The 26997-nt window shown below is 39.1% G+C and overlaps 1 protein-coding gene across 2 annotated transcripts in view; it reads right to left on the reverse strand.

Moving 5' to 3' along the window:
• Positions 1-1936: 1936 nt before the first annotated feature.
• The window catches only part of LOC128385221 (protein PHTF2-like), a 41241-nt gene continuing 16180 nt past the window's right edge, over positions 1937-26997 (reverse strand). The window contains exons 3-21 of one of the 2 annotated variants that reach the window (XM_053344074.1): positions 26915-26995; positions 16190-16246; positions 11181-11250; positions 10547-10705; positions 9208-9373; positions 7264-7425; positions 6036-6264; positions 5794-5940; positions 5512-5668; positions 5346-5416; positions 5011-5139; positions 4821-4906; positions 4476-4668; positions 4253-4384; positions 3861-3947; positions 3439-3594; positions 3262-3357; positions 2976-3101; positions 1937-2389 (exon numbers count right to left, since the gene is read on the reverse strand). In XM_053344074.1, coding sequence (XP_053200049.1) covers positions 2369-2389; positions 2976-3101; positions 3262-3357; positions 3439-3594; positions 3861-3947; positions 4253-4384; positions 4476-4668; positions 4821-4906; positions 5011-5139; positions 5346-5416; positions 5512-5668; positions 5794-5940; positions 6036-6264; positions 7264-7425; positions 9208-9373; positions 10547-10705; positions 11181-11250; positions 16190-16246; positions 26915-26959 — 2289 coding nt within the window. In that variant the 5' untranslated portion in view covers positions 26960-26995 and the 3' untranslated portion in view covers positions 1937-2368. The remainder of the gene's footprint in view (positions 2390-2975; positions 3102-3261; positions 3358-3438; positions 3595-3860; positions 3948-4252; positions 4385-4475; positions 4669-4820; positions 4907-5010; positions 5140-5345; positions 5417-5511; positions 5669-5793; positions 5941-6035; positions 6265-7263; positions 7426-9207; positions 9374-10546; positions 10706-11180; positions 11251-16189; positions 16247-26914; positions 26996-26997) is intronic. The other variant, XM_053344075.1, reaches the window with a different exon arrangement.

The raw sequence follows: 26997 nt of genomic DNA on the forward strand, positions 1-26997 counted from the left end.
AGGGAAACAAATAGATTTAAAGCATAAATGCTGCAAATACATTCTTTTTCCAGCAGAGACAAACAAACACAGACAGTGAAAATAAGCACTTTGGTCTTCCTCCTCAAACACACTGACGATGATTATGCTAGCATTTTAACTGAGTCAGCATTTTAATCACATTTAAAGATGGTTTTTGAGGGCGTGATGAATTCATTGTACCATGTAGGATCTACTTCAGAGTGATTTTTGAGTTGAGAGCTAGCATCCAACACTCTTAACACACGCACACACACACACACTGTGCCAAACAGGTGAGGTACAAATAAAATCTCTTAACAAAGAAACAAGATGTAACTTCTTCTCTTCCTCCATTTTTTTTTTTTTGTGTTTTTGTTTTGTTTTACAAATGTGTCTTTAAAGTGCATGTTTCATTCATGTTCAGACATGTTTTAACTGCAGACACTAACAGACTCGTCTAATGTCATGCACATGAATCTACTCTAAGTAGCTGTGGGAGTTTGATACCAATAAATCCACTGAATTTCTAAATTGTCTGAATTGATGGAACAAAATAATACTGATGGACACAGAATCAGTGCTTCACAACGGGGTCTTTTGAACAGTCAGTCAGTCAGGAAGAGCCAGAGCATCAAGCTTTAGCTCTCAGTGACTAAATCAATTTCAAGGTTTTAAACTGAGCTGCAACACACACAAAAGAAATCCAGAAAGTTCCACTAAAAATGTCTTTGTCTTTGTAAAGAATATCTCCAGAGAGCTAAACTGAAATGATATCAATAGTATAACTTTAAGAAGGTGATGTAATAATGTTGTCTTATTCTGTCAGTACTCAATTTAAAATTTTCTCCCAGTCTTGGTTTGAGAAACAAATGTGTATAATTTAACCAGAGCTGCAACGACTTCTTTTCATGATCAATTCATTTACCTATTATTTTCAAGATTACTTGTTTCGTCAATGAAATGCTAAAAAAAGTATAATAAATGTCCAAACCCTTCAGAAATGATGATCAAAAATTGGATCAATTATGAAAATAACTGGCCATTAATTTATGGCAATGATAATAAGAAGATCTGACCAGATTTCTGTTAAACCTGACGGAGGATAAAAGATTTAGGAAATAGTTTCACACGCAGGAATAAATGAGGCTGATGTCCTGAAAAAAAAAGACCATCAAGCTCTTAACATCTGACCACCTGCAGTTTGAAACGGATGTGGGATGAAATAGTGGACCAGGTGGGCTCAGTGCGGACATGTTACCACTAACACATATATTGCTGGAAATACTGTCAAACCCACCAAGATATGAGAAATTGAACTCAGTGAACTCTTCAAAGACACAAAAATCATCTAAATAAACCAGAGTGATGCAGAAAGAGACAGAGTGCTGTTTGTGTGGAGGGAAAAAGAATAAAAAGGGACTTTGTATGTCTACATACAAGTTCACGTCTCAATGATTATGTTTACATTTTCTTGTAAATGTAAATGTCACATTTCTGCCATATTTTGTTATTTCCATTAACTGGATGATTGTTTATTTGCAGCGCTGAACAAATAAAAAACTTTACCTGCAGAACTGGACTTCAGCAGATATGGAAATGTCATATTTTACATCTGTGGTGTGAATCAGGAAATCCACAGTATCCCCAAATTCATTTAGAGAAACTGAGGGGACAAGAATTCAAACACAGATGAATTATAACAAACATTTCTGTCGTCATTAATCTTATGTGACAGTTTTCTACCTCAGACCAGACGGTGAAGTATATTTGTAACTGCAGTTTATGTTTTAACACCTCAGCATAAAAATGTCAGAAATTACAGCCTCATGTTTTTTGTCGTTGGAAGAAAACTTTTTAAAAACAAGTTTTTAACGTCGTAACAGAAATGTAAAGGTTTTGCTTTGAAACTCTCTCAACATATAAATAATTTCAGCAAATAAAAACACAAAAGTTACACAAAAATGATTTTTGCCCTGTCGGCAGCTTATTATCGCAGCTCATCTTAACTTGCCTTCAAATATCTGATGAGCTGAAATGAAAACTGAACTGTTGCAAACACAGCTGAGAACCTAACCCATCACAATAATAATAATGATAATAATAATAATTTATGCTTTATATAATAATAATAATACTAACACTTTTTGTTGACAGGTAAAATAGAGCATTGTTTTGTGTTGTAAAACACAATATGAAACAAACTAGAATTCCAATAAAACCTAGTAAAACACTGAGTGGGTAAATAAATAGTTTGTGAATTGCACAAAGTGGGAACGTTGAAGGTCAAAGCACTCTGATATGTCGAGACCGACGTTCAGTCTTTCAGTCAGTGAGAGTGAAGCGTCAACGCTGTCTTTATGGTTCATTGTCACGATTTGATCTTCCAGAGCTGTGAACGGCAAGAAACACAAAAGTTTAATAATCAAAGTCTACAGCAAAAAATATATTTCATTACAAGTATTTCAAGCCCTGCAGCAAAATACATACACTTTGTTTAGTAGTTGAATATATACAGTATATGCTTAAGTAATGCATCAATCTATGAGGTAGTACTGTATGTCTTGTGTGCCAAATAATCTACTAAATAACTCGTTGGGAAATGTTTTCTTTTACTTGAACTAGGACCCAGAGTCCACAGCACAGCTATGATAACATCCTCCAAGATAGAATATATATTATCATCTGAATGTGTTTCCAGTTTGAAATAATCCTCTTTGTTTGAGTATAAACTGCTTCATAAGGACCCAGGAAGACTAGCGACCACTTTGTAGAAGCTATTGGGGATCCTAATAAAGAACAAGAGGCACACAGTCACTACTGTACATCACTGAGCTCACAGCACCCCCATGTGTCTGAGCTGGAATTTCACTGCGCCACTTCCTGGTCTGACCGGGCATAAACTATTGACTCAGAACATTTATTGATTTTAAACTAAAATGAGTGGAGAACAACAAACCTCTCTGTCACATATTTACCTTCAGGTTAAATCCTAACAGGTCAGATATGACTCCCGACACGGCGGACAAGATGACCACCTGGGTGATGTTGTAGAGCAGAGGGTTCATAGTCAAACCGTACAGCCTGAAGGGAGTGTCTAACTCCTGGTGAGAGGGACAAACAGCAGTTCAATGATTAGACATGTCTTCTAAAAAGGTGCTCTGTGGTGTTTAAGTAGCTGTCGGTGTGTATGTCAGTGTGTATGTCAGTGTGTATGTCAGTGTGTATGTCAGTGTGTATGTCAGTGTGTATGTCAGTGTGTACCTTGAGTAGTTTGGTAGCCAGTTTTAGAACGTTGTTGACCAGTGTCAGCTCCTCTTTCTTGTTGGGCTTCTTTTCCATCTTCAGATAGAGGTTGATCTGAACATACGATTGATGGGTATCAGTGTTTGAATAAAGACACATCTGTGCAGTCGCTTGTGTGTTTTCTGTTGTATTTACCTGTTCTGTGAGCAGTATGGAAGTGTTGCTGTACTTCTTGCTAGTCTCAGAGCCCAGAGTGACGAACCTGAGCAGGAACAGAGACAGACTGGAGCACCAGATCACCAGCTCCCAGTTATAGTGACACTCCAGGAATGTTTCATGGACGTGGAGCAACTGGAGGGAGAGAGATGAGACTATCACACATTGTAGAGCAGAAGTAAAGGACAAGTTCACCATTTTTCAACTCTAAAATCTGTCATATTGAAGCAGGTTTTGCTCTCTAATCATCCTTCTGTTCATACTGACTATTAGAGGATCAAATTCACTTCAAATGTAAGTGATGGGAGGACAAAACTGTTTATAGACACAGAGCTGACCAGTTTAATGTGGAATCACTGGCTGAAGCTCAGAGCTATTCTGTTTCTACACACTGTGATTACCTGAGCGCAGCAGATGAAGACGACAGATAAAGTGAGGAGGAAGGCAGAGGACACGATCACATCCACTGACCGCTGAGGACCCCGTCTCTGAAAATACAACAGTTCACAACCATTTAACTTTCTGATCAAGAATCAAACAATATACAGTTTAATATTGTGTCATGAAAGATTCAAATCATCACATATGAGAAACTGCAAATGTTTTTCATGTAAGTCATTTGTTTTGTTGATTCATTCAGTTCAACAGCAAACAATGTCAAATTTACCAGTTTGACAGTATCTTTACTCAATTTATCATTTACAACTGTTTGCCAAATAATCAGTCTTGACTTAAACCTGACCAAAGTTTAGAAAGGTTAGAGGACACTTGAAATAAATTGACAGTGAAGCACCTTGAGGTAGGAGCGTAGCGACAGCCACATCTTGATGTTCTGAACTTTCTTCAGTCTAAAATGGGGAACCTCGGACTTCCTGGCTCTGCGGGCCGAAGTCAGGTGACCAAACAGTTTGGCAAACAGTAGCCTCTGAAACAAACACATGAACATAAAACAATGAAATAAATCCACCAGGTCTAATATTAAAATATTAAAAGTCTATATTGTACATTGATCTCACCTGTTTGTATGTCCTCTCTGCTACACTGAGCAGGAAGAAGAAGAGCCATATGAGGCAAACGCGCACCAAAAAGCTCAGTGTTACCATGGTGAGGACCATGGCATCTGATCCGGACCCGCCCCCCAGCGCCACGGACAGCAGTTCATTGGCTGACAGTGTGGTCAGCTGATCCAAGTCGCGGTACTGAGCCAGCCTGAGAGAGGAAAAAAGACAGATGTGAGTGAAATATGACGGGATATGTTTTTTTCTTCCAGTGTTCATTTACTAAAAAGGTAAATACTGTAAATGGTTGGCTGATTTAGGACCACTACTCACATATTGAGAGGAGTTAGTTTTGTACAGTACCTGTAAGCAAAGGGCGTGAGGCCGAGGGTCACAGAAACCAGGTTCCCAAACACCTGGTAACCAATACCTGGAGTGTAGAGATTCACCTGTCGAGAGAGATGGATTTTTCTTTTCTTTTGTTCTCAACAAGTAGATTTGTACAATATGCACAGTATCAAATATTTTAGGATGACAGAAATGTGTCTCTCACTCGGTTCATGATCATGCCGCTGATCTCCAGGACGGACATGTCGGCCTTCTTGCACTCGTTTCCTTCCCACACGATGGCGCTCACTCTCTCCAGGCCGGGGTTGGAGCTGTGCAGCCAGGGAACGTGACCCTGAGGAACAAACATACACAACATTCACTAATCACCCTATTGATCATCATTTTTACCACAGACATCTAAACTCTTCTTGGCCAAGTTTAGTTTTAATCCAGATTTTTTTCAAACTGCAAATCATCAAAATCTGAACTTAGTGTCCCTGTGTGTGTGTGTGTGTGTGTGTGTGTGTGTGTGTGTGTGTGCGCGCGCTGTGTTCAGACCTGATGAAAAGGGTCATCTCTGTATTCTTTTTTAGCTGGAGGACAGACAGGTGTACCTCCTCCTTCTCCCTCTGTGGAGGAACAGAGTATCAACAGTAGTTTTAATACAAATAACCTGCAGATATGAATTCATGGATTAATTAAACATATTGTTTTAATCTCTGACCTGTCTCTGAGGTGCAGGACGATCTGCACTCAGCACAGTGCAGGAAGTCTTCCCAAAGCAGGTCTTCAGTCTCAGACTCGTGTCGGGTGCTCTCTGAGTCCTGAGTTCTCAGACTGGAACATCTGGAGCTACAGCTGGTGCCGGACTTTGGAACGTCCTGAAAGACAGAGATAAATATAAAAATATTAAGTGGTTTTCATTTATCTGACACAAAGCAATTAAACTGGTTTGTTAATATGTTGCTGTGTGTGTGTGTGTGTGTGTGTGTGTGTGTGTGTTTACCTCCACAGCATAGTGTTTCTTGTAGTGATGTGTATTCTTGCGGTTTCGGAGCGTACAGTCACTGTTCATTCTCTCTACTCCCCTGCGGAGGGCGCTGTAGGACGCTTCAGGGTCCTCCTCACTGGACGCCTCATCTGACGCTGGCTCCTATAAGACACAGCCAGGTGAAAATACATCAACAGCTGTTTTGATGATGAATTATTAGATTCAACTAATTTATATAACTAAAAACAATGCGTCACCTTGTTGCCGCTGGCCAGCATCAGTCCCGTGCTGCGTGGCGTGTGAGTTTGCGTTGACTGGACGTGCGAGTTCCAGCACACCTCGTCCGCTCTGTTTAACGTATCACATCGCTGCTCGTGGATCTGGAGCCCCTCCTCGCTGCTGCGATTGGTCACCCGGCCGTCAAGTGACACGTAGCCGTTGTCTGTCTCTGTCGACTTGTCGATGGACAGCTTGGACTTCTTGGATCTTTACAGGAGGAGGAGGAGGAGGAGGAGGAGAAGGTGTGAAGTGGGAGGAAGGGTGAGAGCAAGAGAGTGATAGAAAAAGATGTGTATAGACAGACAGATGAATAGATAGATATTTAGATAAAAACAGGGAGCAGAGAGGTGAGTTTACTAGTAATAATGTTGAGCTTCAGAAGCAAACATGCAATTAGATCAAATCAAACTAATACTGGATGCATTTGACTCAACACTGTGGAACATTAACGCACAATCAACGCCAACACACCGGACACAAGTAACAATAATTCAGGTACAGCACTGAATTCTTGAAAATAATCAGTAATTGATTTTTCTTGTGAAATGTGATTTAAAAAGTCCTCCTGTTTCACACTGTCGACAATTCACTGAGTGTGGCAGATGATCAATAGATGAAGAAACCAAATCATCAGTTTGTGCTCATAAATGTTCCACACTGTTGGAGTCAGCTGAAGCGATATGAACCAGAAGCATGAGGAGCTGAACCCACTGAGCAACATGCAGCAGTCCTGACACCAGTGAGGATTGCAGTAGTATCTTTTGTAAAGACAGCTCCCCATGCTACATGCTACCTTTGCACATAGCCTACTCAGCATGCCATTTACATACATATATTATTTCCTGATTGTCCAATTAGAATTTCTTGATATATTGATTGATAGATATAGTCTTGCTATATTCAGTCATTGAAGAAGTGAGAGTTGCAGCGCTGTTTGAGTCAGGGCTGAGATTCAGTTTCTGACTTTGATATCACAAAAAAAGAGGTAAATTTAGTATTTTTGTTCACAATGTAATTTAAAGTATCTCCTATTTTGTTTTATGTATTCATTTATTTAATTGTGATTATATATGAACATAATCAATATTCAATTATTGAATCATCTGAAAGGCCCAACTTCAATCTGGATCATTTTAGAAACTGAAGCGCAGTCCTGTCATCGTACATCATCTCGATTTTAGGAAGACGGGAAACGAAAATACACACCCAGCTTTACAGATATCATGCCAGAAATCTTGGAACAAAGCGCCCAGGCTGTATGTGGTGCTGGCTGAGTGGGAGTGTGGCGCCCCCTCCTGTGTGTTATCGGTAGTGCTAGACCCGTCGCCTTCCCTATGCACCTCCATCTGAGATGCCTTCCTCAACTTCCTTCAGTTTGGAAAGAATAGATAGAGGGTGAAGAGAGACTTAGACCGGGAGACTACCAAGACCTGGAACTACAGCTGTGTGTCCAACGGGAACCCTGCCGCAAGTTATTGTATTAAATAAAGTTTTTAATTGAACGCAGCGCTCAGACAAGTTGTGACAGAGGATAAACAATGCCTCTGATATCCACAACCAGGGTGCCCACTGGACACAAAGGGACACAGTTATAAAGGTATATTCCACCAAAATCATCTTTTAAGTTGTTATTCTGCAAAAGTAGATAGTTTCATAAAATTCACCAAAATGTTATCTGAAGACTGATTACAGACAGTGATCATCACATTTCATTCATTCATTTACATCTTGAACTTAAAATCATTAAAAAAAGTTAAAAACCATTAATTATGTCAATGCTTTTTAACTAAAATCTTTTAAAAATGGGAAAAAGTTCACTGACATTTTTTTAAAGAGACATTTTTTGGGGCAGATTATAGAATTGCAGATTTGAAACATTAATGTCTACTTTTGCAGGATATTAACATCAAAGTCATATTTAACAGTTTCCCCTAAAATGTTTGGTCATTACAGGACAGAGGAGAGGTGCAGGACAGGATTGGAGCTCTAAAGATTTAAAGGAAGGATGAAAAAGGATGTTGATGAAGATTTTCTCTCGACTGGAAATGGTTAAAAAATGAAAAATGTTTCCTGCCCCAACAGGAGACCCCATGAGTGACTGATTTCTCGTTCTATCTATGAGATCAAATGTTTATAAGAGTGAGCTGAAGAACAGGGAGAGAAAAAAAAAATAGACAAAAAATGTACAGAATCAACTTTGTGTCAAATAATTGAACCAGTTTCATGATTTTTCCCTCAACTGAAATGAAAGAGAACCAAGGTTGATTCAATGAAGGAACAAAACCCTCCCAAACCGCTTTCCAAAACAGTGGCATGGTCCAATTTTCTTCCCACAGTATGAAAATTGTCAACGACTGACAGGATTCTGAATCAGAAACAGCAGCCGCAGACTCGAAGATTTCAAAACAACAAAGAGAGAATCACAAACTGCAAAAAAACCCACACACAAAGCAGCGGTCTACTTTCTACTTTCACACACACAGTAAATACACTCCGTCTCGTCTCAAGTGACGTTTAGTTTATCAGGGAGAGATTTCCTAAACACTGAAAGGTTTAAAGATAAAAACCACATCAAACCACATCAAACTTTTTAGCTGGTTCATATCTTAAAAAAATCTAATCCACAAAAGAGACAATCGTGTAATTTAGATTAAATAAAACTTCAAAGTAAAATTGGAATGACACAAAAACAACAAACAGTCTAAGAAGAGTCTGATGAGTGTTTGGATGGGTACATGTTTGGTTTCTGAGACCCTCACTTAACGGAAAAATCTCTCCATGATAAACACGCTTCTTCAATCTGTTTGTTTTTTAGTGAAAGAAGCTGACCAAGAAAGCAAACAGCAAGTTCAAAAACAAACAAACCAAGCAACAAAAGATGTATTCACTCCTTTGTTTACGCAACTTTCTTCCTCCCTTATTTCTCCATCTTGTGCTATTTATATCCAATAAACTGTTATCTCTGTTTTCCTCTCTTTTTTATCTCTTCCTGTGCCTCCTTTTTTCCAAAGAACTCTTTGGTTGGTTTCATCCCCACATCCTGCATTCATGTCGTCCTCCTTTTCTTTCCTTCCCTATCGTTAAACTCCATCTGATATCATCCATCTGGTTTCATTCTTCAACTCTTCCCCACGTTTTCCTTTTGGTTACCTGCGTCTCTTCCCCCCGCTGCTGGAGGCAGGTTTCGGGGTCCTGGTGGAGACGATCTGACAGTGGACGGTGCCCAGCAGCAGCATGAGCCAGATGGCTCCGAACACCTCGGTGGCCGGTATCCCATGAGGCTGTGGGATAGTCACATACAAGACTGCTGCTGCCACTGTGAAGGAGAGAAGGAGAAAGTGTCAAGATTATGATTTAAACAATCATGAAGAACACCTCTGCACCTTTATACAGATTTTAGTAGTGTTGGTTTTCCAGCCTGTACATTTACTAATAGGCCTACTAATTATCTAACAGCTGCTGACTTGATTGGATTTTAAGGGCTGGTAGAGAAAAACCAGAGAGAAAGGAGCTGCTGAGGACTTGAATTCATCAAGTGACGAGAAAAAAGCGTCCAGCTGGATGCTCGTGTCATGTTGCGTCTACTGGTTGTGTAACTAAGCAACCATTTACTAACGTATTAGCCAGAGTAAATTAATTAACTGTTCTCTGATTGGTGTTTTTCTAATCTCACATCCACTATCAAGTCTGCTTCAGGGGAAAAACACTGGCTTTATTTCTTTAAACCAATCACAAGCCCAGGATGCAGCAATGGTGTCCTTGCAAAAGAAAATGCTAAAAGTCGACTATGTGATTTCTACTGATAGAACACAAACCGACAAACCAAAATCGTCAGGCTTATACCCACACTGTACATCCACTGATCCAGACTAGTGTTTCTCTGACTATATTTGGAGGATTTCTGCCTCATAGTGGTTTGGAAAGAAAAACCCAACCTAAACTCCTTTTTAGCGTTACACAGAAGGTGTGAGGGTGTGTGTGTGTCTATGGTTTTATGTGGTATGTGGGGGAAGTGAGCAGGAAGGGCGGTAGGATGGAGGGAGAGATGAAAAATAACAGTGTTGAGTCTGTTTTACATGAAAAATGTAGGTGGTGGAAAACACTGCTCAGTAGTATTTGGTGTGTTTGTGCAGCGGTTGTGTAGGCGTTGTCAGGGAGTGCCCTGTGCCTGAACATTGTGGTCTACATGTTGTATTTTCAGAGAAACTGATCAGATGCTCGGGAGCAGCTGTTTAACATCTTGTATTTTCGGTAGATTTAAATCTGGAAGACATTCAATTACGTTTCAGATACTGGATCAATCAGTGAATGCTTAAAACTGCTATAACAAGACTTATACATCATATGTAACTGGCTGATACTGATACACACTTTAGGAAAAAACCTGATAATAGTGGCTGACTGTTAATCATTTATTGGACGGCCCACTTAGAGCGACGTCTGTCTCAAGCCAGAGCACAATTAGAGAAACACACACACACACACACACCTTGCAGCAGATAGAGAGCCAGCAATAAGAGGAAAATGGCTCTGGAGGTGACCTGGATCCACCATCGATAGAAGAAAGGGAAAAAAACAACCCTGACGATGCCTTTCCTGGTCAGCGACGTCCATGGACTCTCTGGTTTGGCCTTTGCAAACGCTGAACCTGGAGAGTGAACACATGAACACACACTTAGATTGATGAGAAGAACTAATTAAGCAGTGAGCAGGAAGGATCATCACTACACACATCCTGGAGTCTCATTAGAGATGTGTGTTTATCTGTTAATCTCCTGCTCCTGACTGTTCATCCTTCACTTCCTTTCTTTCTGTTCCTCTCTCCTCTATCTGCTTTATTCATCCGTCTCCCTTTGCAATGAAATAACAATGAGGATACATTTGACTGATTTGATGAATAATTGAATATGAGACAGTCACGAGGAGATGAGACATGATAGACGAAGGCAGCAGCAACCAGGATTAACGGCGACAGGAGGTTGGCATGGTGACGCTGGCATCTTGGGTTGGATGTGCGTGTGAGATTTATGTCCATGAGCAGACAGACGATGTCGTGTGTCAGATGATTTAACTCACTGAAATCATCAGATGAGCTTGATGGAACAGTGTCAGCATTTTCTTACCTCTAACCAAGTCCACATCAATGAGGTCTGGCTTGACATGTCCCGTCTTCTTCGGCTTGTTCCTCAAGCCCTGCAGGGGGAGACAGAAAGACGCCGAGTCAGAGAGGAAACTTCATAGCACACTGATATTCACACACTCATTTGTTTACAGGAACTCGATTGCAGGAGGCTTCTCGTGCACTTTATGCCTTCACAAACACACACACACACATACACACACACACATCCAGTGTTTGAGGAGGCACGCCGTGCATTCAGGCTAACACAGCTACAGGCTCTAGTTCATATTACACTGCATCTACATTTATCTCTACACATTCAGCCCGGTGTGGAGAACTAAAAACAGCAAAAAATCCCCCCGGACCCTTCAGTCTTTGAAACCAGCTGTTACTGCTCTCATTCATCCTGCAAGCTTTACTGTTATAGTTTGAAAGTTGGTGCTTTGTGCTGGTTTATGAGCCTGGGAATAACGCTCCCCTGTGGCACTCTGACTTCCTGTTCCAGCCAGTCACTTCCTCCTGCAGCACACACTTCATCTGCTGCGTGTGTGTCTGAGATAGAGACAGCTCCCCCGGCTGTGGTGACAAACTGTCGTCAAGGTTTGAGCGACTGTAAATGACAAAATTCATATGCATGTAGTGTGTATGACAGCTTTTCTGCAAGTGTGTGTGTGAGACAGTGAGGTCTATAAATAAAGATTTGAGGTGAGTGTGTGTGTGTCTGTGTCTGAGTTGCTATGGTAAGCAGACTGACAATAGTTTGGTTTTAGTGATAGCACATATCAGTGACTCTGGGTAAACACGCCGCTGTATGAACAGTACATGTGCACAGCTGGGAGGAGTTCAATACACACGCACACACACTTTATCAACTTTCCCACACACACCTACTTCCTATTATACGTACGAGAGAGGAAATATAAATAATTTCTCATTGAACACTTAAGATTTGGAAACTACCCTTTAATGTCCTTCTTGTGTTCTTACGGTCTGGCTTTACTGTGATAACAAATACATTCAATTTATATCCAACACTGATAGTTTTTTGGACCAACTGTAATCTATCAATTAGTGTTTGAGAGTGCTTTTTGTTCATTAAGTGTATATTTTGGTTACATGTCTGTTTTTATGCAGTAATTCCTTTGAACAAGACAAATTTATCTTAAAGGCAACAATAAAAAAACTCTTGACCTCAAATAGATTGGCAGGCTTGGTTATTTTTGTATATTTATCATTTAAAAAGTAAACATAGTTCAGCTTTGCATGAAAATAGTCTACTTTTATTATCTATTCTATTTAGGCTCATTTATTTTTAGTATTTCTTGGTGTCTTTACTGACTCAGATATCCAAACATTTCAAATATGACCCTGCTCAACAAACATGTATCCGTACAAAACCAGGAGAGACAAACATAATTAGTGCTACTAATGTACTACTAATGTTGTTTTTTAAAGGAATGTATGATTCATGATGAAAGTGCAGTTAAATATCACAGAAAAATGTCAACTTCAATCTCAACAGTTGATGCTAATATTGACCTACAGGCCAATCAAGCTGTGGGTTATCAGTTAATGCTCTAATACAGAGGCTTGATGGAGGTCCTTATCTGTAAATAGCACAACCAACGAGTAAATATAGTGTGTGTGTTTGTGTGTGTGTGTGTGTGTGTGTGTGTGTGTGTGTGTGAGAGAGAGAGTGAGACAGACAGGGAGTAGCAGACTAGTGTGTGTGTGTGTGTGTGTGTGTGGGGCTAAAAGAAGCCGATCAATACCTCCTGGCAGTAGATGTAGCACAGCACAAAGTCCTTCACCAACATGTCGGCTGGCTGCAGCGCTCTTATCTTGCTGCTACTTTTTAGAGCTTCTTATCTTTGCCAACAAGTTTCACCTTCAAGTTACAAGTGCTGGTGTTGCTTCGGGAAGTGATGTGTGGCTGCCAGACACTCATTTAAACATTTCTAAATTCAGACACTTACGAATGTCATGCTGTTTGTTATGTTAAGACTTCTTCTAGTTATGTAAAGCACAAAGAATCTACAGATATAAAATGGTACATATCAAATGTATGTTTTTTGATCTGGACCCAAATTCAGCTCATATACTGTAGTTTCCTGTTTGCACCAGCAGGTGGCAACTGGCTTTCCTGTGTCTGAGTCTCTGATAAATTCAGTGTATCAGACAGCTAAATTCAAACATGCTTTACTTCCCAAAAAGTTCCCAAAAAGTAAAGCATGTTAAATCAAACTATAAACTAAATTTAGTACTTTTACACATAAAATATGGCAAAACTGTATAAGGTGTATTTTAGCCAAATGAGGGCATAAAATTGGTATAATTGAGTATTTTCTCGTCTTATTTGTTTTGGCAAAGCCAGAGATGAGACAGGAAGTGCTTTTAATCGATCTATTTTGGCTCCTGATCCTGCTGATCTCCTAATGAGCTCATCTGTCTTCATTTTGTTCATTAACAACACACAGCACGACATCTGCGCCTCTAACAAACAACTTGGTTTCTCCTGGACTTACTGTATTGAGAACAACGGGTGATTAAGCTTTTTTTTATGAGAACCATAAAAAAGTACAACTAACTGTTTTTTGGGGAGGGTGAGGAGGTGAAACGTCTTGCAGTGTGTGCTGCAGCTAGAAATGCTGGGAAACCATTTACTCCACAGATAGAGGGAGTCAAGGTCAGAGCGCTGCATTCATGAGAGTGTGTGTGGACTTTGAGCTTAAAGGGAGAGTTCGTCAGCTCTCTGTTTATAGGAGGTACAGTATGAGGGAGGTGGAAGTCGAGTGGAAACTTCTCATTCATTTAGATCTTCTGGCACAATGATTAACTCCAAATAAATCAACAAAATTGCCCTTTAAAAACACTTTACGCAGCATTATCATGTCCTCGAAGACCACTAAGAGAGGTTTGGATGTCACATAATCTCTCATAATATGTGAGGGGGGAAGGATGAAGTCGACTTCTTCGCGGGTCAAAGGTGAGAGGTGACGGCAGACAGGTGAAGAGGATCTGATTACCACTGCTCAGTGCTGAGAGGGAGTCTCCTTAAGGCATGCATTCACACACCCACACACCATATCGTCGCACTGAGCTCTAATTTGAGGATGCAAAGTGATATCAAGTAGGAGTGAAAAGAGGTCAACTATGAAGTATCTAAAACACTAAAGTGGAGGACATTCACTCTGATCTATGCTGGCTGCTTGTCAGCATGCAGTTCACTTACGACAAAAGATTGAACAAGAATACATTAAAATTAGCAACTATGAGGCAAAGCAAACCTCTAACCTCTAACATGTCAACCTGACAAAAAGAGACATTTGCTCTGTTGGCATGATAATAGGGCTGCAACTGATGGTTATTTTCATCATCTATTAATTTCAAATCAATTGATGGTTTATTGTGTAAATTTGCTAACATGATGTCTTTAATCTGCTATAATAGTGTGTTTGTGTATTCTCAGTTGTGCCAGCGCTATGATTGGATCTCAATATGAAATTTGCCAAATGAATCTGGCGGACTTAACAATTTGGAAGACATCAGGTTGTTTTTTTTAATTGCTTCTTTTCATCGCAGTTCATAGGAAACATGGGCGTCAGTCATTTTTTGTGAGGGAACACCTTTAGCTACTTGCAGCTTCTTGCAGGACTTGCTTTAGCTGGCAGGAGAAGACCGACTTCTGTGATCTTTCAACTAGCTGGGTGGAGTTTTCTTCTTAAGTATGTGGTCACGCTGTGCAGATTGCATTTGCAGCTGGCTGACATCCAGTCATAATTCGAGCCTGCCCACTTTCAAATGTAGTTTGGCTGATCCGATTTCAATCTGAGTGAATATGAGTCTTCAGATACACAGATCACATTTTAATGCCAGGTGTTAATGAGGTTTAAACAGCCTAAAACTCAAAGATATATCAGTTCAAACTAATGGAAAACAGAAACTGGATCCAGTAAATATTTGACTTTTTTTGCTAAAAAAAAATAACCTAAAGGATTGATTATCAAAACAGTGACCGATTAATCTTCTGTCAATAAATACTTTTTTTTTCCATTTCTTGGTGTACCTGTACCTTTCTGTTTATATTAAACACTTTGATTCATCATTTCCTTCTTGACTGCAGCTAAGATGCAAGCACAGATAGTGACTTTCTGCATCACAACGAAGCTCAAGACACAAAACCTGAACGCTGACCATTTCAAACTGAGTGTTGAAGAAGACAGACATGGCCTCGTGTTGTGAGGCTAGATGACGTTCCACCATCCCTTAAATGATTTCTTTTTCCAGACAAACACACAACCGTCGCTGCTGCTTTTTTCCCCGTCAACCCAAAACTTTCTGTTGAGAGTTAAAGAAAGTCACCTGGTGCATCCCTGACCACATGACTCATGCTAATCCAGCTGTGTTCACACCACTGTCGTCTCCACAGCTGCCCAGTTACCTCATTTGTCTACTTTGGTTGCAGTTTAACTTTAACAAATGACTCTTCTTCCTGCAGCCAATCACAAAGCAGCGTGCTACGCTAGAGGTGTGAACGCAGAGAGGGGTTAATAATAAAAACACACTGGGATCTGACCAATCACAAACTCTAGTCTACAGCGTGGGTGAGCAGACGTGCACTGTGGGAACAGCAGGAGGGACGTCCCGCCTCGCTGAATACTCACCAGAGAAATAAACTGTAGAGAGGAGGAGGAGGAGGAGGAGGAAAAGACGGATGGAGATGAAGAGTGGGCAGGTGACAATCAGCCGAGAGGGCAGAAAGGAAAGAGTTAAAAGAAAACACTGGAAAAGAACTGGCGGCATGGTGAGAGATAGAAAATATAATAAAAAGAAGAAAAGAGGAAGATGAAGGAGTGAAAGACAAAACAGAGACTTGACAAAAAGGAACCACAAAAAAAATGTGTAAAAAGAAGAAAACGAAAAAAAGTGTCAACAGTGAAACAACAGAAACATGGAGGCGTGGAGCAACAAAAAAACAACAACAGAACACACAAACAAAACTAGACGTACCTTTATTTCTCTCTGCTCCACAGATTTCTCCCATATTTGTTGATCGTAGGCGCCAATCTGGAAAATAAGAGAAAGAAAAATGTTTGGTAAATAAACAAAAGAAACTGGGTACAATGCATCACTGTCATGATTTCAAACCAAATTAAATCCCCATTACGGCACTAGCAACTGATTTTAAGATTGTGACGAGTCAGCAAAAACGGATCATTAGTACATTATTTAGAACCGCAGGTAGTCATGGCACACAGAGGTTTGTTGTCTGTGTGAGTTCAGGATTTAAAGCTCCTCGGAGACGTGATTATAATCTCATAAAACAGTTTCATGACTACAGTCTGTATCAATCAACCTAAAATTAACTACTTAAACTCTACTTTAAGTAGCTTTAAACTTGTATAAAACAAAATGACCTTATTCCACACTGTTTGCATCATTACATCAAAAGGTAAACATTTTAGTTATCGTCTATAATATATTTTATACACATTCCCCACCTGACTGATACTATATTTGGTGTTGGGATCTACACTTGAAATTAAACAAAATGATGAGGGTTTGTACCAAGTGTAAACCAGCACAGTTTGAGGCTGAAGCCAATGTTGACGTCCCTTTAAGTGCCACTGCTATTGTCCCTGCCTCCAAATTGACTCCTATTAAAAAAGCCTCCACTTCTCTCTAGAAACACTAAATCAATCTCTCAAGTCAATTCAGCCCCCACTATAAGAGTACTGGTGGTCATTCTGGAAATAATTGCTCCATCATTAAGATTTGAACACTTATAGCAGCTTTGATGTCTGCTGTGTGGACACTGATTGACAGCTGTGATTGACAGTTCACTCCCTGGCTCCAGGACTCACACTAATTGTTGCAATATTTCAGTAAGTTTAATGTAACTTGACTGAGGTAACGGCCTGAATAGGTAGCGTGCATGTCTCCAGAGCATGAAGGTGACCCCACACTCCACATTTGGAAGGTTTGGCTTCAAATAGAAACCACAAGTAGCATCTCTGGGTTTCAAAGCGACTTCAATGCAAACCAAAGGGTGACGTTAAACATCACTAAATTCATCTTCATACACAGTCTGTGGTCTCAACAAGCTGAGCTGAGTAATTCATATTTGAAAGAGGAACCACCCACAAGAAAAGCCACTGTACCTACAGAGTCTCTTTTGCTTTCATATTTACTCCTCAACCCGGCTCTCATACTTTTCTTTCTTTCTTCTCTAAAGAGGAGTGAAGAACCTGTGAAACTGGTCCAAAAAGTCAAGTTCAACTACAGTGCCGTTTATAAGAAACCTCTGACAGTGTGATCTAGTACTACAGCCAGTATTAATCAATGTCACACACACACACACACACACAATGGAAAGCAGAAGGGAGGAGTGTGTGACTCTGAGGTGGAGAAAGTGTGCATGAGTGGCTCTACAACACAACACAACACAACACAACACAACACAACACACACACACACACACACACACACACACACACACACACACACACACACACACACACACACACACACACACACACACACACACACAGTGTGTGTCTAGGAGGACGGGGAGACATTTGATGTTGAAAAATAACAGACAATGATATGGGGTGGTGTTAACGTGGGAACAAGATAGATTTGTACCTCATGCAGATATCTGACCCGAGAACACAAACACACAAAAGTACAAAACAAACCCTCTCTGAGATCAAACTGTGCTAACTTCATCCTGCCATGGTTGCCAATATTGTGTTTCTCATGCTTTTCAATCCACAATTAACTGATTTAAAAAACTGCTTTAGAGACATAAGAGGATCAGCTGATGATCTAAGCTCAGCACATCAGTGTAGACATTGAGTCAGGTTCACCCCATGAGCCCACTGATAAAAACTCTGCATCTTTAATGAGTCCTTCATTAAACATGGAGAGAGAGGAGGAAGACAATGAAGGACGAACGTGAAGAGAGAGAAAATGGAAATGATTTTAGTGTGTCTAAAATATAGGTTCAATAATTTTAGATCCGGGACGTGAGTCACATTGTTTTCATCCCAAAGTACATCCTCACAACACTGATCTCAAGACTGATAGTCCTGCATATCTTCACATGTTGTTTGAATGTCATATTTTCAATGTTGCTTCGCTCTCATGATGAAATAGTGATTTCTGCTGCATCACTCGGCCGTCATGTCACCATCAGGTTGCATTTTGATGGTTACTGTTGTCAAGGTCAAATAGCTTTCTCAATGTTTCTGATCGTTTCCCAACACAGCAACCACAAATGTATTCAGTAATCGTTAATACATTTTTTTGTTTAAAATATATATATATATATATATATATATATATATATAAATATATAAAGGTAGAAATTTCACTTTATGACTGAGATGTGATTGAGTGACAAGAAGCAAATGTGGATTGGTTAAAGATTAGGCCGGATAAAAAAACAACCAACCTATTCTAAGCACCGCAAAGCATTACCTCTAAAGTCTGACTGACTGATTTACTGTGTGACATTTGGCCTGACAGCTAATTTTCCACATCACTCAGCCTATTAAAAAATAGACACACACACACACACACACACACACACACACACACACACACACACACACACACACACACAACACACACACACACGCACTGCAGAGGATGTTACGAGTGCAAGTGGAGGACAGCCAGATTGAAAACATGAGCAGACTACAGAGCAGAGAGATAAAGGGAGATAAAGAAGGAGGGGGAGTAGATAAGGAGGAGGTGGGCAGGTATGGAAAGAGGAGTACATTTAAATCACACGCACACGCACACACACACACACACGCACACACACACACACACACACACATACATACATACATACATACATATCCCATGTTACATCATTGAGTAGTAAGGTAACTGAGAGTGGAATTAACAACGTTGTAAATCCTCTTATACACACACACACACACACACACACACACACATCACACACATCACTATCTGTTTACCTCATTACTTCCTGAAGAGTAAATTTGTTCTTCAGCATCAAAACACTGAGATAACAGCCTCTGGCAACCTAACTCTCAATGTTGTGATCATTTTTTTGTCTTTTAACTAGAAAGAAAAGTGCAATGAAATGTAATAATTGTTCAGTAACAGCCAGAAGTTTAATATTTATGTTATAAACAGAGTTCACAAATTCAGTCTTGGGTCAAAAGAAACTAGAAAAATTTGATTCCACAGAGAAAGAAAAACTAAATAAACAAAAACACAGACTTCAGCGATTTGACAAGCAAATCAAGTGCTGAGAGGGAACCAGATGGGAAGATGACGAGGCCAAGTGTGCCGCTGCGGTAGTGCTAGGGTCACCATGACGACGGATGAAGGGAGAGAGAGAGAGAGGGATTAGGTGGAGCAACAGTTATATAACAACTGCCTCTGCAATGGAGGGGGTATCATGAGCGGACTAAATGACATCTCTCTGGAAGTGAATTCTCTTGATCCTGCAGAGTGTGGAACATTTTAGCATCTTTCAGCTCTTTGTCCTTTTCAGGTGCAGCAGGCAAACATTTTCAGCAAAAAAGCATCTAAAAGCCCCAAATACACAACCTGCCTAGGAACAAACAGCAGACACTAGTGAACATAGTGGAGAGTTTAGCTGCTGAAGAGTCAAATATTTCCATCAGCAGATAGTAGAGACCTAAATAAGCAAAAGGAGGGTTAATAAGGGACACCTATTCAGCCGTTCGCCATAAACACTACTCCATATTAATCTGACCTCTTGTCTGCTGGATATGTGAATATGAAACTGTTTGCTATCAAGTTTGCCAAACAAGGAAATCAATAAATGCAGGTTCAATGCCACTTATTTAACGATGAGTCAATCAACAGAAGAGTAATCAATAACTTTTTGAGTCGAATTACTTTTTGTGAGTTGATTATCAAGCAAAAATCTCCAGTTTGAGCCTAAAAAAATAAGGGTTTCCTCCTTTTATTTGTTTTTTGTCATCCTAAATTTAAAATCGTTGGGTCTTTACTTAGGCTCTGTTAAACATTATAAACTATTTTTGGACAGTTACAATACAAACAACAACCGACAGAGTAACTTAAAAACAACTGGACTTATATCAAGTTAGTCAGTTAAAATAACCCTTAATGGCAGATTTTCACACTCATTGGCAATTTTTTTCTGTTGATGTAGATCACTAAAAGTTTTAAATGACGTCGAGCTCCTGGTTAAGTATTGCCGTAAAGTCAGTCCCTGCTGTGAGTCTGTAGAGAAGTTAAACAACCAAATAAAAAAATCTAAAAAGGTCAAAACCATTTTATCTCCCCTTATAAATTACTCATCTACCTTTTCCTGCTTCTTTCCAGTAAGGAACCACAGCATGAGACTGGCCATGACGGAAAATTCCTCACCTATTTGTGGGAATCACTTATTTACAAATGTGTCTAGGTGTGGTCCACTTTGGCACACTGATCAATCACCAACCAGCGTCAGTGGAAACACACAGCAGGCTGCTAGAGTGTGTCAATAGGGACACTTTCAGTTTCAGTATGCTGGATACTGGAAGTTTTCAGAGAGTTGCGGACTGAAATAATAAATGTGTGAGTGAGAAAATAAAAAGGTGTAAATAAAAGGTGTAATAAAATGTATCAGTTAGCTAACACTTAATCGTTAAGCTCTCAATTACAATTAAGCATTCTTTAAATCTGGAGTCTGTGAAATGTATAACAAAAGAGTTCAGTGAAGAGTTATGCATCATTACATTAAAACTGGTTGCACCACAAACTAGATCCCTGGTAGAGATGAATCCTTACTAAATAATTACACCCAACAGCAGCCAGGAAAATCAACTCACCTGACATAACATTAGCTCACTATTAATATAATATCTGACCCACTTAGACTGACGAGTAAAAGGTCGACATTCCTGAGCTGACAACCCATAAAGACTATATAAATCAAATGACATAACGTTGTTCCAAAGTTAGACTATCAAATGACATCCGTTAGGTTAGCTTAATTTGACATTTCCCTGTAACTGTAAACTACATGAATACTAAATATAAAAACAAAACACATTTCTCAGGTATGCACGTATAGTCATAGTGTGACTAATGACTATAAAAAGTGCTATATAGATAAATTAGTTTACTTATTAAGCCATCTGGGCGTTGGCTGGACGTCTGAAGTTATATTACAGATAGTGATGCCACTGTGACAAAGCTTTTATTGGATAAAACTGTTTCCTAGCTACCAATTTACACATTACTAAAGTGTTTACTGACAGTATTAATGGTGCAACCTGATCTAGTAAATCAGTGGGAATAGTTAGTAGTTCTGAATCATTTTGTGATGGATTTATAGTTAGCTTCTGTTCAATGAACTGACTCAAGAAAACACGACTCAAGTTCAATAAACAGTCATTTTGGTGAACACAAGCAGAAATTAAATCATGAAGTGAGTCATTTTCTACAACATCAGTGACTCAACATAAAACTCTGACTGAATGAATCAGTGGAAGGAACAACTAAGAGGAATTTGGGTCAGACAGCTGCTTGTGGCGCAGATTAACCCTCGTGGTGTGTTTTCATGTCACCATGGCAACACACAGAGAGGTGTTGCTGTGGAGTGTGTAACATCTATTTTCAGCTAAGACAGGTGTGTTTGTGTGACAGGTGAGAAAAATCACAACCAGAAACAGAGAAAACAGTGAAGTTGTTTTTTTTTTTCACGTTAAGCTCAGTGTGAATAAATATATTTGTAAGAATCAGTGACTATGAATCAACCTCAGTTTTATATGTCTGTTTATATTTGGGAAGCTATCATTAAATTAAGGTTGGAAGTAACAGCTCCAAAAACAAGTACAATCAGAAAATATTGAGACTGGAGAAGCTGGAAACAGAATATTTGGCATTTTTGCTAAAATTGACTTAAACGATTAACCGATTAGCCAAGATTTATGTCCATCATCTGAACAGTTAATTGACTACCCATTTAAGCTCTACTGCGTTCAGAAAAGAGGGAAAGCATTGAGTTTGCTTTTGGTTTGCTGTATTTTTCCATAATTTGTCATGTGTGGATGCTTGCTGGATAAAACTCACATATAAATAATGTATTACGCTTTGTGTTGTCTCTTCTGCGCTTATAATAGCCTTATCCTCCTCGCAGCTGACTACATCCACAATCCTCACTCCAACTTTCTGATCTTGTAAAGTCATTAGCACCCACAGACCTCACCCACATACCAAGGATGTGAACTGTGTCACATTTTGTCTTAAAATAGGCCTTAAACCACCATGCAAATGAGCTAAAAGCTGATTTATTACAATGCAACTTTTTCAAAAGCTCAGATATATCCCCCACATGCAGGTTACATTGAATACAATGCTCACAGTGAAGGTGAATAATCTCAACAGGAAGCTGGCAAGTGGCTTCCTACTTGACAAAGCACACACTATGACAGACATTAAAAAAAAAAAAAAAAAAAAAAGGTGCTGTATGGTGCTGTAACAGACGTGGACGACATGGCTGTGTGTCTTCACTGTGATATGTGCTTGGCATGGCACTGTGGTGAGAAAAAGGCAGCATCCACACAACATAACACAGAATCTATTTGTAGCTCTTCTCCAGACACACAGCATGGTCAGAAATACACCGTGACTCATGTGGGCCGCTGCCTGAGGAGCAAAAAGGATGAAGAGTCGAGAATGACGAGGATCATTTCAGCTTCATAGACCTGTTTAGAAATCTGGACTTCTCTCTGCAACCTGAAATCTGCTATTTGTCTTTATTATCAGACTGATGCAGGGCAGCAATTGAAGATTAATCTGTTGATTATTTTACCCTTGTTCTATAAAAATTAACGCCCGACCGATATTATTGGTCATCCATTAATATTGAGCCGATATTGAGCTATCACAGATATATCCGTATCGGAGCACACGTTGTCTAATATGTGCAGATGCCTTTTATTCTAAGTTATATAAGCAGCAATTGATGTACATTTCATCATTTTTCATTCAGGTTTAATACAGACAGCCATGTTTTTTCATTGTAAGTTTTATTATTTAGAGTAATTTATAATTATTAAACCCCAAGTGACTTTACTGTTCCAGTGCACTGATGAAGTTTTATTATTAAACTGTTAAAAATATCATATCTCCATTACATATCTTTGTCACAAGTGTTTGAAAACTACTTTTACTACTACTTTTGAAGGATCATTGCAAAGAATGTGCATTTGAGTACATATGCTGTATATATAAGATTATTGGTTGATATATCAATATTGGAATTTTTTGACTGCCCAAAAAGTCCAGTATCAATCAGGCCTAAATAAAAACATCAAAAAATAATTAAAAATGCTGATCGTAATATCTTTGAGCACAAGGTGACAACAACAACTCACCATATTTACTGTAATTGGGCCTGCACTTGACATTCTCATTGCTTTGTGTAGTAGATGACAACCTTTCTGACTTACATAAAAAAACGCAAATACAAATTAATATATATTATTATTACAAGTCAACAGAAAAATGCAAGACAATACTTGTATTTTTTATTTTTTTTAAAAGCAGGTTGGTTCAGTGAAAGTGGTTTTTAACAGAAACTATTTCCTTGGAAGAAAGTGGGTTTGAATTAAACTATCTACAGTGAAGTCTGTGAATTATCCAGAGATGCCAGTTCTTTAATAGTTTGAGCACCATAAATGAATCAACCTCTGTTAAACTAGGGTCAAAGCAAATAGAGCTGCAATGAATAATCAGCAGCCATTTTGATAATCAATTTATCATATTAAGTCATATTCCAAGCAAAAACCTTTGTTTGATAAAGAACTGGCTGCTTTTCCTCGTCTTAAATTACATTAAATCTAATATTTTGTTGTTTTGGACTGCTGCTGGGAAAAAAACAAGACAGTTTGAGCTCTACACATTGTTATGCTGGCATTAAGAGACATGTTTCATTGTTTTCTGATGTTCTGATCCACTAAACTTCTTTTTGATTAATTGAGAAAACTATTTGCAGATTAATATATAATGAAAATAATCATTAGTTGCAGCCTTCAAAGCAAAAATCTACACAGCTAGATACCAAAGGAACAAAAGGAGAACCATAAATACTAATAGCATTACAATACCATTATTTAGCGCATAGACTGACCGGCTCAGATATTCACTGCAGACACTACATTTTTATCTTCCACAGCAGCCATGTGAGGTCTGTCAGCAGTAACAGACCCCTCTGCACACCTCCACACTCTCCTGAGGGCAGTGTTAACCCATTTGGTGAGATTTCAGGCACAGAGTGTTTTTCATTCCCTCTTGTATTTTCTCCTAAACCACCACACAGATTTGATTTGAGTATAACAGGTGAACATAATCCATCTTTCACCTTCAAGGCCTCGTCTATCTACCTTATTATTCACCAGCTTCACAGATGCAACAAAACAACTGAGATATTTTAATTGATAGAAATGAATAAAATCAGGTGACTCAACCAGCTATGGCATGAAAATGATGACGTCTATCAGACAATCCCCTAACGTGATCTTCAATGGAGAACCTGTGTCTTAACTGATTTACATTCAGGTCATTTTTAATAATGTGTCTGAACACGACGTCAGAGATAAAGAAGTCCTGAGGATATTCAGACAGGTGTGATCTGCTTCTAAGAAGAGTTTTTTGTTCAGTTATGATTCAGCGGATGTCAGTGCTGGTGTGCCTCTGCCCAGACAAGCTCAGCTAGTAACACACAACACATTCATGACTGAAGCTAACAAGCTTGAGCTTTAATTATTTAAAGGTGTTTTTCTTGCACACTTTCTTTTAATTACCCATTTATCTATGTACTTTATGGAATGTATAGATTTGAAAAGTCTTTTTAATGTGTCCTGCCTTTAAATTTGAGAATATTATAAGAACCAAAAGTTGTGAAATCTGTTATTTCTGTTAGACAACGGTTGATTGTCTCATACAGACAGTAGCGTTCAGTCCTTTGTCACTTGTGATATGACGCGTGATCTGGGTTCACAGTGAAAGCTCGTGTTGACGTCTACATGTGCCAGGTGTGAGAAGAAGATCAGAGAGAGAAAAACAAGACAGGCTGTCGTGATATGACAGACAGATGAAAGACTGAAAGACAAAGATGAATGCAGAGCCACACAGAGGTTGTAGAGGAAATAGGAACAGATGGGCAGAAACAGATTGGGGGAAAAGAGAGAGAGAGGGAGAGGGGGAGAGAGAGGGGGGGGGGGTCTTACACGGCAGGTAGACAGGTTGTGTAAGCTGAGAGCTGCAGGGGGAGCAGCGCTGGAGTCCAGCAGAGGATCCGATATCGGAGACCGTGGAACAAGACGACACACAACACCGGGCTGGTTTCACGCTGTACCAAACCGCTCAACTCTGCTGCTGCTGACAGCTCTGAGGTCATTATCAATATCAATGTTTTTTAATGCTACGTCACTAGTTTTTGATTTGAGCATTAAGGTTTCATCTCTTGAAAACTTTGCTTCATCAGTGTGCATAAACAGACACAACATAAACAAACTCATTTTGAACTTGTTTGAATTCATATACATTCACCCAGCTTTCCTTTTTTTTGATTGTAAGGTTATGAATGCTCAGGAATGTGGAACCTTGATTTCATTATTTAGCACCTCTAAAATACTGAGTGTGCCTTCTCCAAGCATCACACTTTGTCCAATTATGGTTTAAATATTTAAAATGTGCTAAAATATAACTTATGTTGCACTGTGAAACTATTTGGTGTCATCATTTTCAATTGAAGAAGGCAGATTTGCTGTTAATTAATTGATTAGTTGGCAGTCATTTTGATAATCATTCATCTTTTCTTTTTTTTTCTTTTTTTAGCAAAAATGCCAGACATTCATTGATTCCAGCTTCTCAAATGTGAATATATTGAGGTTTTCTTTGTCTTCCATGATAGTAAGCTGTATATATTTGGGATTTGGACTGTTGGTCAAACAAAACAAGCAACTTAAAGTCATCATCTGGGGCATTTTTTTTTATTTGACATTTTATAGATTAAGCTATTAATGAAAATGTAACCTCTATTGACCTCTCTCTCTCCCTTGTTTCAAATCACCTTGCCATCATCATCTAATAAAAAAGGTATAAAATTATCCTTAAATTGTTAAAGAAAAAGAATAAAATCAGTTTTGGCGAGCTTTGACATATATCTTTTTGCCATTTACGGTAGTTTAGGTGAATCTAAAGTCATCATATATTGCTGTACATCATCCATGTGTAATAAAAGGGTCAGGTCCACACACATAATGTAATAGAAACATCCTCAGGCTAATGACAGACAATAAACTCTCTCAGCAGAAACAAGCTGCAGTCATTACAGAAACCCCAACCTGCTTATTAAACTTAGAATACAAAAGTGCACCATCCAATGTGAAGCACGCCTCTCTGGTGTGTGTGTGTGTGTGTGTGTGTGTGTGTGTGTGTGTGTGTGTGTGTGTGTGTGGTGCTGATTTAAAATATTTAACAAGTAAATGTAGCAGCATAATAACTGCCATTCAATCTCATGCTACCCTTTTAAATTTCTTATGCACTATGAATTTTTTAAGAGACCATTATGCTGCAAATACTTTTTTTTTTTTTTTTTTGGAAAAGCACAACTAAGCATAAGCAATTACAGTCAGATTTTCTCTGCATATTTTGTCAAATGCAAACACCAAGCCAATGTGAAAATGGGAGAAATGTAGAGCTGCTTACCTTTTTCTGGTACCACACCACAGCATCTTTCACTTTGGAAGCCATTTACATTTCCCTTCTCCCGGCCTAGGGCATCTTAGACT

The sequence above is a fragment of the Scomber japonicus genome, chromosome 23, assembly GCF_027409825.1.
Source record: "Scomber japonicus isolate fScoJap1 chromosome 23, fScoJap1.pri, whole genome shotgun sequence".
In the NCBI taxonomy this organism is placed as follows: domain Eukaryota; kingdom Metazoa; phylum Chordata; class Actinopteri; order Scombriformes; family Scombridae; genus Scomber; species Scomber japonicus.